Here is a 13,147-nt window from a genome sequence, read left to right on the forward strand (position 1 = left end):
TGTAATGTCTGGTTTGACTCAGCAGTTTCCCCTTAATTTAAGACAATTTTCTGCCCAGGGAGACAAATAAAGTAACCTTGAACCTCAGCCCCCAAACAACAATGAACTCTTCACCAGACTGCAACCACTCACTGACTGTTATCCACAACAAACTCACTCTCAACTCTTCCTCCTCATTTTTGTCTGTATTGTTGGTCCCAAAATCTACAGCTGTTACAACACCAAACAAGTACAGACACGTAACAACCATTAGGAGACAAAAGGAGGAGACACCTCAGTGACCCAAATGACTACAAAAAGGCAACAAGCATCCACAAGGAGACACCAAATAACCACAATACGACACAGAACGACATATAATTATCTCAGACACAGAATTACCACAAGGAGACACAAATGACTTCAAGAGGACGCCAAAACAACCACAAGGAGACACAAAATGACTACAGAGAGACACAAAAGGACTGCAAAAAGGTGCAAAGGAACTGCAAAGAAACATAAAATAGCCACAAAAACAGGTCAAACAAGCACAAGGAGACAAAAAGTGACTACAAAGCAACACAAATTTATCAAAAAGACATAACATTGACAAAAAGACACACAAAATTACCTCAGTGACCCAAATGACTACAAAAAGGCACAAAACACACCACAAGGAGACACCAATAACCACAATACACAGAATCACCAAAAATACATATTACCTCAGACACAAAATGACATAAATGTGACACAAACGGCTGCAAAAGGACACAAAACAACCACAAGGAGACACAAAATAATTTTATGAGAGCAAAATTATCTCAATAAGACACAAAAGTACCCCAAAGAAACCCAAAAGACACAAAATGATAACAAAGAGACACAAAAAGACAACAAAAGGATGCAAAGGAACTGCAAGGAGACACAAAAACAGGTTAAACAAGCACAAGGAGACAAAAAATGACGACAAAGCCTCACAAAATGACATCAAAGAGATACAGAATTACCTGAAAGACAATCAAAAGCCTACAAAAAGACAAATTGGACAATAATATAACAGACAATATAACAGAAGGATGCACCACAAAGTGATGCAAAACCACCACAAAGTCAATGTGTCTTGCTTCTTTGTAGGAGAGGTGGTGGGGCCCTTTGCATGTCCGTGCCCTGGGGCCCGTTGTCTCATAATCTGCCCATGTGGGTTATCGTTATGCATGTTTTTTTTTAATCTAAAAGGAGAAGTGAAACCCAGATGTTGTCCATCTGCCGCTGCATTAATGGCTGATTATGTAATTCACTCCTTTGTATTTTTGCTGCAGCTTTCAATACCATTATAGCATCGCTGTGAAAAACAGACCTTCAGCTTAGTGGTGCGTTCAGTCAAGAATAACTGCAAGAAAAATAAAAAATCAAACACACATTTGAGAAAAAATGCTTTATTTATGGTCAGAAAAATCTTTGCTATGAGTTTCATGTTCCATATTAGAGGGTATTCATTATTTAGAATATTTAAATATTTCTCTAAAATAGTGACTGCTGTTGGGCACTCACAAATATCAATTATTTGTATAAATGATTTATTGATCTAATAGTTAAATGTTTTCTATTGTTATAGTTTATACAGGTGTATAAAGTGACAACATTTCAAGTACAAAATGAGAATACAATGCAAAAAATGGTCCTTTGTCATAGTGGCGCTAAGAGTCACAGTTTTCTGTCACATTCTGCAAAAACGCTGCAGTCAAAGTGTTCATAGGAATTGTTGTTGAGTCCTGCCACATACTGACATGCTCTTACAATCAGTGTGTGTTTTGGCATTTATACATAAAAGTCATTCTTACCAACATTTACCCTGGGACAACAAAAAAGATCGAATGTGTCTCAGATCATTCTGGAGCCGTCCGGTCCACTTTTTCATCTCCAGAGCAGATTTAAACAGACGCTTTCCCCCCATCACAAACTTCATACCTCTCTTTCTCACACTGTTCTTTCACTTTTGCTGACCTCAGTAAGAAATCACGCAGTTCATTTCATCGGCCAGTTCATCTTCAAAGCGAGAAATCGACTGGCTGGCTCCGCGAGCTATGAGGTCAGTGGCGGCGTTCTCCATCTCATCCAGGCTCATGTGACAGGCTTCGGCGATCTCCCGCTTGGCGAAGCTCACAAACTTCGGGTCCCGGGCGTAAACACCGAGACCCTCAGAGATCAAGATCTGACACAGAAAAAAAAAGCCATGATGTAAGACAGGATTATGTTTGAGTCGCTCTTTCTCTAACACGCAAACATAAACATGCACATCTATCTGATTATCGATTCAAAGAGTCACTTAGACAAAATAAAATGCAAAATCTTTTGTAAACTGTGACAGCAAATGGACTTGGATTTACAGCTCACTTAGGAGAATGAAAAGATATTAAACATTACTCAGCACTGCACCGATATATAAGCTTCAAAGTCTTAAACATTGTCTTTTTACTGCTGATATTTGGCCGATTGTGGAATTGTTTTTTTTTTTTAATTCTTATCAATATTATTTATTATTCATAGCAAATATCAGAGCGTGAGTATCCTTGTAGATTAAAGGATGGGTTCATCATTTTTTTCTTTCTTAAAGGGACAGTCAATCTGAAAATCGAAAACACATATTTTTCCTCTTAGTTGTGGTGCTATTCACCAGACTAGACTCCGATAATTCAGCCTGTGGTGCTCAAAGTGCCAAAAACAGAGAAAAAAAACAAAATACAATACCCTTTAAAAACTCAACAGCAGTGTCTCTTTCCAGAAATCACGATCCAGTTACGAAAGATAATCCACAGACCTTGTTGTGAACAGTTTCATGTGGGAACTATTTTCTAACTACTATCAAACTACATCCATCAACTGTAACACTGCGCAGAAGGAAGCGTGCATCTACCGGAGCGCCACAAAACGAGTGCCATCGAGTTTCATCATATTAGAGAGAAGGCAGACACCTTTTTGGCCGAAATCTCAAACACTCTGCAGCTCACACCAAAACTATCTGGACTGATAAATACTACAGCACTAGAGATAAGAGGAAAAATATTTATTTTTGATGTCTCTTTAAAACAACAGTCAGGGAGCTATATGAAAATTGATGCAGGTTTTGCTTGCTGTAATAATCTTATTGGTAATGCTGGCCATAAAGAGAAGCGACGGGACATTTGTTCTGTGTAAAGGTTTATGACAAGGATTATATTTAGTCAATATTTCAGCAATTCTGAGTTAGTCAAATTGAGTTTTAAAGGTTAAACATTTTTAAAAAAGGGGGAGAATTATTATAAAATAATCAAAAATGAGGGGAAATTCCAGAAAAACTATTTATAATAATTACAATTATATATTTTAAATGATATTACATTAAAAAAAAACCCAAAATTTTCAATTTTCTGCAATTATTAATCATGTTCTTCTTTTTTTAAAAAATGATTTTTTTATAAATTTATTTAATTATTGATTTTTTGGAGCTTTTTTTCTCCAGATAACTTTCTTTTACTAATTTCTTTTAATTTCCTCTATTTTGGGGCCATGTGTTCAGGAAGCTGCTCATTGGCTTCCCTGAATGTTATTAAAGGAAATTTTAAAAAATTGCTCAGGTTTCAAAGTGTTAACTCAAACTGCCAGAGGGCTAAACAAAAAAAAAATCAAAATAGTGTATATGTTCAGAATTTTGAGAATGATTTATCATTCACCAAAAATCCCCTGCAGCATTTTTACTCACCGACTCGACCAGACTGTCTGCGCTGCCTTTGTCTATGTAGCCCTGGTTGGCTGGTGGCATCCTCATGCTGGTGAAGGTCCTCGTCTGACCGGGGTTCCAGCCGGGCGCTCTGCTCCCTGCAGGGAGGCTGGCAGAGCCGTCTCCCCACAGCGGCTGGCTGGTGCCGCTGGCTTCGTCCACCAGGATCATGGGGGTGTAGATGAGCTTGCCCCTGCGTCCTGAGGGGGCGATTATTCCTGGGAGAGGAGTGGCGCCAGCTGCTGCCGTGTTCACCCAGGAGGCGGATGACATCGAGGACACGCTGCTGGGCCGGGAGTCCAGGCTGTGCTGCATCTGACACAGAGCAGGAGAAACAAGATGAGACCCACTCTGTGTATGGGCATTTTTAAAGAGTGTGTGTATGTGCCATTTACCTGTAGACGAGATCTGGTCGGGGATGTGTTCCCACGGTAGGTCCCTGGGATGGGGAGGTCGTCCACACTGCTTTGAGGCCGCAGACACTGGAAGTTAAAGGAAGGCTTTCGACCTGAAACAAAGAGCAGGGGAGTGTTAGGAAACTGGCCGGGATGCATGAACATGTTGGGTGGGATTTAGCATCAGCATGGTAGCCTGCCAGGGGGCCACAGGGCAATAATAATCCGGCCCCTACTGAACCCCTGTTAGTGGAAAATTTGGATAAAGCCACATTATGCAACTTTTTCTTTGCTCTTTTTTGGAAATGTTGGCATGCAAAAACATGCAGTGGGTATGCACTTTCTAGGACATTTGCCTAAAAGAGCAGAAAGACAACATTTATATGAAAAACAAAAATCATGTATATATTTATATATATACTGTATGCACTGTACAGTATCTTTATATGCATCTATTATCTGTCAACCCGCAAAGTGTACGTATTGAATACACACAACCATCATTTGAGCATCTAAACCACACACAGACAGAAATACAAACATTGAGATGAGAAAACAAATACAGAATAAAAGAAAAATAAATAATATAAACAATATTATTAGTTCGACAATATAGACTCATTCCCAAGTCACCAAAAACTGGCATTTTGGGTTGGTGCTTCGTTGACCATCAACCAAATGCGTCAGTATGTGACAACTTGGGAATGAAACTCAACAATCAACTTTAAGTTGCATAATGTTGCTGTTATAGTTACTCATCACTTTAGTTGGTACTCTGACTGACGACTTGTTTGCACAATAAAACATCATTACACTGTGAACAATGGCAATAACATAAAGTGACATAACCAACATAAAATGTCTTGTTTTCTATACTTGGAACCACAAGACATTGAGTATATTGGTTTAACAAATTACTTAGTCATCTTCCAGACAAGTTTTAATGTATGTAAAACATCTGTTATGATTAATATCTTGGATTTTCCCACATAAAAAGTAAAAATAAAACTCTGAAAAGGGTCTAAAAGGATCAACTCTCTCCCTCATTTAGATACTCTGGATCTGATCCTTTGCCCTGCCCGCCAGCTCCGAATGTGGTTGGTTGACTGGTGAAAAAAGCAGTGTGCATCGAGATGGATCACAAAGCATTATCAGAAACATTGCAGATATTCAGTCATACATGTAGTTAGCATTTTCTTATTTATTTGTTAGATTTTAACTGGCAGTGGCTGACACAGCATCAGTGGTTGTGAAACATAATAGCATCTGCTATGATGTGTGCCCACGTTGGTCCAGTTAAAATCCAAAAACTGCACACTCTACGATGTTTTTGCAATCAAAACTTTCCATCTACTGCAAACTCTGCTCTATGTTCTGACAAGTTCAAACAGCGCTGGTAATTTCAGTTTTCTTTGGAAGTGATTGTAACGGCCCGGTTGGGCCTCTCCCTCATTCCTTGTTTTTTTCTGCTTTTCTCCCCCTCTCACATGTTTGTTCTGGGTGTGTGGGTGTGGGTGCGGGTGTGTGTGTGTTTGTGTGTGTGTGTGAGAGAGAGAGTGAACGTGTGTCTGTCTCTCTGTTTTGGTGTGGCTCTGCAATCCACTCCTGCTATCAATCAACCAACACACCTTCAATCTTCAAACTCCAGTCTTCGCCAATCATTCAGTTTGCCAACATCGCTCTAAAGCCACGGCCAGACTCTCCTGCATGCCTTTGATGCTTACCATACACTTGAAGACTTTAAAAAGACATTTTAAAAGACTAAAGTTGGACACCCTCTTTCAGCCTCACTATATGCAGGACTTCACCTAGTTCCCCTTTGGGATTATTTTCCATTCTGCCCCTGGTGGAAAACATTACGCCAAACTCCCTTTAGCCCGTCGAAACCTGAGCAAATCTGCTTGATTTCTTTGAAGAAAAAAAAGGAGGAATGCAATGAGCGACTTAACATATATTTTTCTGTACATTTTAGCCTTTTGTTTGTTGATAATATCCAATAATCTGCCCCAGCCTATCTTCAGATCAATTTTTCAATCCCTTCAGTCTCCCCAGCAATGCGCCATTGTTTTTGTAATTGGGGCTTTTTCGGTAATGACTACGGGCTTCTGGTTGGCCAATGTGGCTTATGGTAGAGGTTATATTCTTTGCCATGCGCTTCACATCCCTTGACAGCCTGCGTTTGCATTTCGATGTGGACAGAGACGGAAAAAAGGAAAAAAGAAAAGAAAAAAATGCATTTTTAAAAATAATCGTGTTCGTGTGGAATAGGCCTGACATCGTCCATCCTCTTTCCCGTCTGTCATCCCTGTTTTGTTTTGCTCCTTTACAGGAAGCAAGACGATTAAACGCCTGATGTCTCTGTGAAGAATCGTAGCTGGGATTTTTTGCAAACAGCCCTCTTAGTTGGAAGTGGGTAGTTTGGGAATGTTCTCACATACACATCTGTCACAATGCTCTTCTTGTTAGCGTTGACACTGACGACCTTGGCAAGCTTGTACTGTCCCCTCAAGACATTCTGGTCTGCGAGCCAGAAAATATTTCCAACAGCCATGTTACGATCTCTTGTGTGCCACTTACTTCTTGCGAATAAATTGGGTGCAGCCAACTGACTCCATTTCCTGCAGAACTTGTTTACTTCTGCTTACTTACTTACTTACTTACTTAAGCCCTTCGCTCCTCCAGGGAGCGTTGGCCATTAACAAATGTCTTACATTTTACTCGGTTGGTCATAGTTTTTTCTTGATCTCCCCAGTTGAGCCCAATACTCGACATTTCTGCCTGGACATTTGGGTTCAACCTCTTTTCCTTGTTTGTTGTGAGTTCCATGTCAGGGCTTGTCGGGTGATGTTTGCGGCAGGTTTTCTAAGACCGTGTCCAATCCAGCTCCACTTTCTCATCAGAATTTTTAAATCAGTGGGATTCTGGTTTGATCTTCTCCACAGGTCTGCATTGCTTACTTTAAACCCACTAAATACTGTATTCCCAGTGCTAGTGAAAACACTGCACCAGTCTGCCTCTGTCAACTTTTGTTTGTGTGTGTGTGTGGGTTGTTTTGTTGGTGTGTCTGTGCATCGTCATGGACAGGCAGGAGAACAGGTCACCAGCAGACAGCAGCAGGAACAGAGGTCTTTGAAAACTTTTCAGTGGTTTCTCTCTCTCTTTCTATGTCTCTTGCTTATTCAGTCTCTCTTTCAAACTCGGTGTAGATGTATTTAAATTGTTGAAACGTTTTAGCTGCTTAGGAGGAGACGAACTGTAATTAGCTACAACCGGTCATTGAATCCCACCGGTTGAGGAGCTGACATTACGGCGTTCACCTGTGTGTTGAGTTTCCTGCAATGCCAATCGGTGTCGGAGTCGGAGGTGATAAAATGCCATGTCTTCTGTGGGGTAATTTCACCCCAGTGTGATGGCCGATTGTACACATTGTAATTGCATTAAAAAGCCAGATGTCAGCAGGTTTTTGTGTGGTGGGAATGAGGCTTTAGTTGAAACTGGGTAGCTTGAGAATGTTCTCACATTCACATCCAAAATAAATGATCCTCGAAATAGGTGCATTTATATTTTGTGTTGCAGCTCTATTGGTATTTTATGTTCATAAAACTATGTCATTCTGGACATCACACACATATAATCAAATTACCAACATTGTCCCCTTATAAGAAGGAAAAAGAAAATGTTTCTCACCTTTTGGTATCGGAGGAAGAAGTCGTCTCCTGACAAACTGTGTGCCGTTCTCATTTCCATTGTAGCCGTTCCCATTGAAACCAGTGAACGTGCTGCCGTTTTCGTTGCCATTCATCGTACTTCCGTTCCCATTGGTAATGACACTGCCGTTGTCGTTGTAGCCTGTGTATCCGTTCCCATTATATCCGTTTGTGGCGTAGGGAGTGGGGCTTCCAGTAACACTTTCTCCGTTCATGTTGGTGCCGTTATAACCGTTCCTTTCAAAGCCGGTTTGAGTATCGTACGGTATTTCCCCGATACTACTAGCTCTTTCCAGACCGTTGTAGCCGGTTTCAGTTGGTACAGGAGAGACAGCTTCTGGATACACGTACCTGTGAGATCCAAAACAAGAGTCTTCATATGATTTGGTATGGAGAAGATTGACATTTTGAGAAATATGCTTATTTACTTTTCTGCACAGGGTTAAATGAGAAGATTGACACCACATTTTTTTTGTATATGAAACTGGAGCCACGAAATAGTTAGCTAAGAATTCATACTAGAAACGAGGGGAAACAGCCAGCCTTGCACCTCTAAAGATCAGTAATTAAAACGCTATATTTTGCTTGTTTAAGCTGTACAAAACAGGGTATACATGACAAGGACAGTTAAAGGGGCAGTTCACCCCAAAATCATAAATACATATTTTTCCGTAGTGCTATATTTGTCCAAATCGTTGTAATGTGAGTGTTGGAGATGTTGGCTTTCGAGATGTCTGCCTTCTCTTAAATATAATGGGGCTAGGTGTCACTCGGCTTGTGGTGCTCCTAGCACCAAAAAAATATATTTGAAAAACTAAACAGTAATGTCTCTTTCAAGAAATCAGGGACTGAACTACACCTGCCGACCACATCATTACATACAGGTAAACATTAACAGCGTCCTCCTTGGCTGAGTTATAATGTTAATTAGCTCGGTGGTGCTAGGTGAGGTAGGAGTAGATGCACAGTTACTTCTGTGTAGTGAAGGTCTAGTTTGGTAGAAAGAAAACAGTTTCTGCATGAAATTGGAAGGTAAGGTGGCAGCAGATGAACGCTTCCTTCTGCGTGGTGATATGGTTGATGAGTGTAGTTTGGTAAAGAAAAAATAGTTCCAACATGAAACTACTCACAGCAAAGTTTGTGGATTATCTAGAGTAACAGGATCGTGATTTCTGGAAAGAGATGTTGTTGAAATTTTTTATATGTATTTTTTGGTACTTTGAGCACCACAAGCAGAGTGCCATCAAGTCCCATTTTATTGGAGAGAAGACAATCAGCAACTCACACAAAAACAACCTAGACTGATAAATAGCACTTAAGGTAAGAGGAAAAAAAAAAAAATGTACGTGTGTACGTTTCCTTACCCGTCTACTGATGCCAGACTTGCTGCGTCCCCTTCAATGCTGTAAACTGGCTCAGTTATTTCAGTTGTAGCCGTCACAACTGGTTCCTCCACTCCTCCAGGAAGAGGTGAAGGAGGAGGCAACTCGCTGACGGAGTCCATCCTGAAGAAAAGAGGAAACAACTCATTATGACTCTAAAAAAAGAATTACAGAACTAAAGTGCAAATTTATATATTTATTCAAAAAGCAGCTTTATATGAAATGAGAGAAACACACCTGACAGGAAGGGGATCAGACCTCACTGGCTGCTCTGTTACAACGCTGACCCCCGCTAGCTCTGATCCTGGTCTCTGGTGCTCCTGCAGGCCTGTCACCTGCTCTGTGATCACGCCCCCGTTGGCCATCTTGGGCTCAGGCTCCATGAGCACAGTGACCTGCTCTACCAGTGCCTCCAGAGGCGGCAGCGGCGTGGCGGCAGGCGTGGTATTCACCGAGGTTCCAGGCTCGCTATCGAAGATCTCATCACCGGTCATCTCTCCGTCTACACCCTCCTCTTCCTCCAGGTCACAGGCCATCGCCAGACGCATTTCTGGAGCCAGGTCCTGCAGCGTCCGCAGCCCTTGCTAAAAACACAAATATATGTCAAAGCATTAACACACAATTTGCACCCCAAGTGTTAATAATAGTGACCATCTAGTAAAAAAAATCGACCTATTCAGGTATTTTACTTAAGCAAAGGTAGCAAAACCACTTAAAAAAAAAATCTGTTACAAGTAAATGTACTGCATCCAAAATTGTACTCAAGTAAATGTTCAAAAGTATTAGTTTCAAAATGTACTGCTAGGAACAGTGTGTAAGATTAAGGCAGATATAGTTGCATCTAGTAGTGAGGATATCAGATTGCAACCAGCTGAAACTGAATTCCTTCAGTGTTTTTTTTTTTTTGCCAGTAAAACATTGGATAAAGTAGTTTCACGTTAAAAAGCACAGGTTTTTCAACAGTCATTGTGGAGGGGCTGATAACTATGGTGGTTGATGCAAAAACACGAATGGCCATATCCAGAGCCAATGTTTGTATTGTCCATTCTGGGCTACTGTAGAAACATGGTGGCGCAACATGACTATTTCCATAGATGAGGAAACAGCTCATTCAAATTATATTATATTCCATCTCTGCCCATATATTACCCTAAATCCTACACAGTGCACCTTTAAAGTACGGAAAGTTTCAAGATTGACACCCAAAATTTTGTCCTAAAAAGCACAGGAATTTTTGAGCTATGGCCACAAACTCTAATCAGTTCATACTTAAGTTGAAGTGGATGTTTGTGCCAAATTTAATGAAATTCCCTAAAAGTGTTCTTGAGATAATGTGTTGATAAAAATCGGACATAAAATATAGCTTTAAATTTATACTTCTAAAAGAAATAATATTCCATTTTTGGCGCAGATATTAAACAAGATAGCTGATTTATTGTGTGAACAAAAAAATACATTAGAGACAAATCATTATTCAAAGCTGTGTACTTTTGTGTGTCTTAAGTGCATCTTTAAAGTGAAAAGCACACTTTAGTTCACCTGCAGAGAAGCAGCCTTGTCCTTCTTTTTGGATTTCCTCTCCCTTTCTTTTCTCTTGCGGAACTTTTTAAAGTAGTCCTGAATCAAGAAGCTGGCGTAAAACTTTCCAGAAGTCACCTCATCCCCTGAGAAAAGAAAACAAAAGAAGTTAGTGATGAAAAGGGGCCAAGTAAAAGGCATACAGGATTAGTTCTGAAAATGGTTAATTTTCCAGTGCAGCAATGTTACTTTCATGAGTCTCTAATGGAAAATTTGGATTTAATATTTGTAGTGATTTCTGCTGTCACATGTTCATCTTTGCTGGCTGCTATGTAAATTTTTATTGTACCTCTAGGGGGAGGAATGACTTCATCAATGAGCTTGGGCTTGGTGCGTTTCCAGAGCTTCTTAATGATCACCTTCAGCTCCTCGTTCTGCTGGTCGATCGGGCCTGAGGAGGACAAAACAGATAAAACCTTTAAGAAAAACAGCTCCTAAACAACACTGAGGTGTAGCAGAATCATATAGGTGCAATAAGCATGCAAAAAAATGTTGTCAGATCAAACCTTCAGTCTTGATCTTCAGTGAAGTTCGCACAAGAGCAAACAGAGTAGCGTTGAAGGTGACAGTCCCGTCATGGTGCAGCGGGACGTTCATAGCAACCAGTCTCTGAGAGGACAAGAGGACGAGGCAGAAAGAGTGAGATCTGTTCACGTTCTTTACATTGAGTGTGCAGCGCTGAATTTGTATCCACTTACCTTGCAAGCAACACGATGTGGACACAGTTTTCCAAAACCAAGAGGAGGCTGAATCCGACGCAGCATCGTGACGACATCGATGTGTTTTATACGACCACTGTGAGGGAAAGAATACACAAAAAAGACTTTTATTTAAAGATGAAAATATTTTGAAAACAGTTAGAGGGGACAAAGAGAAAAATAGCTGCCAAGTTAAAGGGACAGTTCAACCCACAATCAAAAACGCATACTTTTCCTCTTATTTGTAATGCTATTTATAAACCTAGATTGTTTTGATGTCTGCCTTCTCTAAAATATAATGGAATTACACGCCACTCGGCTTGTGGTGCTCAAGGTGCCAAAAAATTACATTTTAAAAAACTCAGCAGCAATGTCTCTTTGCAGAATTCATAATCCGGTTACTCAAGATAATCCACAGACTTTGTAGTGAGCAGTTTCACGGAGGAACTATTTTCTTTCTGCCAAACTGCACCCATCAGCTGTATCACCGTGCAGAGGGAAGCGTGCATCTACTATTAGCTCACCTCGCACTACTACGCTAATTAACAATACAGCTCAGCTGAGGAAGATGCCATTATTGTTTAAATCTTGCGCTGTCAGGAGCTCGAGTCTCTTGTCCATGAGTAGATGCATGCTCCCAGTTGGTGGTTGTAGTTTGGTAGAGAGAATATAGTTCCTACATGAAACTGCTCACAACAAGGTTTGAGCAACCGGGTCATGATTTCTGGAAAGAGACGTTGCTGTTGAGTTTTTGAAATGTATTTGTTTTTTTTGTCATTTGAGCACCACAACCCGCATGTCATCTGGTTCCATAATATTAGATAGAAGGCCGACATTTCTACAACTGGTTTCTCTAAAATCTGCAACTCACACCAAAACAATCTAGACAGATAAATAGCATGACAGATAAGAGGAAAATATGTGTTTCTGATTCTGGGGTGAACTGCCCCTTTAAAGACACATAAGTCTTACGTGGCTTCTGGATCGTAGTCTGACCAAACTCTCTTAAACTCGTCCAGGTGGTGCGTGCCGAGCACAGTCCAGTCTCTTGTCAGGTATTCAAAGTTGTCCATGATGACGGCAATGAACAAGTTGATAATCTTAACAGAGAAAAAAACTAAACTTAATACAAGATCTTTTCATTGGTTGACTCATAAATCCTTTTCAAAACTAAGGACGTAATTTGACCCTCCTCAAAAACAATTTTTACAAGAGTTACATCTAATCCATACCAATATATTATATATTAATAAATAATAAACTTTAAAATTATTAATTAATTTGTGTTTTTTTTAATTTCCTCTAATTTTGAGTTTTTAGTTACCCTTTTAAAAAAAAAACTTGTTTTTTGTATTGTTCCCTTTTCCCATGTTTTAAAAAGAAATCAAACCAGTTTGCTTTGGTTTCAAAGGGTTAACAAATAACAAGTGCTTGTGACAAACCTGTAACATTATGACTGGTTTTCATTAGTGCTTAGTTTGTTTGTTTGTTTCACTATCAGAGTGGCCTTTCATAACGATATATATGTAAATCCATCCAGTTCTGTGAATTTTGTAAAAATCCAGCGGGACAAAAGGGTCCGGGTCTATTTTAGGGAGGGTCCCTGTGTGTCTCTGCTATAGGTCAAAGACCACACACAGACTGAAGG

The 13,147-nt window shown here is 40.1% G+C and overlaps 1 protein-coding gene across 1 annotated transcript in view; it reads right to left on the reverse strand.

Moving 5' to 3' along the window:
- Window positions 1-1,402: 1,402 nt before the first annotated feature.
- The window catches only part of cacna1fa (calcium voltage-gated channel subunit alpha1 Fa), a 30,250-nt gene continuing 18,505 nt past the window's right edge, over window positions 1,403-13,147 (reverse strand). Inside the window, exons 37-47 of the mRNA XM_042490979.2 lie at window positions 12,472-12,599; window positions 11,500-11,596; window positions 11,308-11,410; window positions 11,091-11,192; window positions 10,763-10,887; window positions 9,461-9,807; window positions 9,206-9,346; window positions 7,822-8,192; window positions 4,135-4,247; window positions 3,722-4,054; window positions 1,403-2,194 (exon numbers count right to left, since the gene is read on the reverse strand). Coding sequence (XP_042346913.2) covers window positions 1,988-2,194; window positions 3,722-4,054; window positions 4,135-4,247; window positions 7,822-8,192; window positions 9,206-9,346; window positions 9,461-9,807; window positions 10,763-10,887; window positions 11,091-11,192; window positions 11,308-11,410; window positions 11,500-11,596; window positions 12,472-12,599 — 2,067 coding nt within the window. The 3' untranslated portion in view covers window positions 1,403-1,987. The remainder of the gene's footprint in view (window positions 2,195-3,721; window positions 4,055-4,134; window positions 4,248-7,821; window positions 8,193-9,205; window positions 9,347-9,460; window positions 9,808-10,762; window positions 10,888-11,090; window positions 11,193-11,307; window positions 11,411-11,499; window positions 11,597-12,471; window positions 12,600-13,147) is intronic.

This window comes from Plectropomus leopardus, chromosome 9 (assembly GCF_026936395.1).
Source record: "Plectropomus leopardus strain MGB_pleo_1.0 chromosome 9, ASM2693639v1, whole genome shotgun sequence".
NCBI lineage: Eukaryota > Metazoa > Chordata > Actinopteri > Perciformes > Serranidae > Plectropomus > Plectropomus leopardus.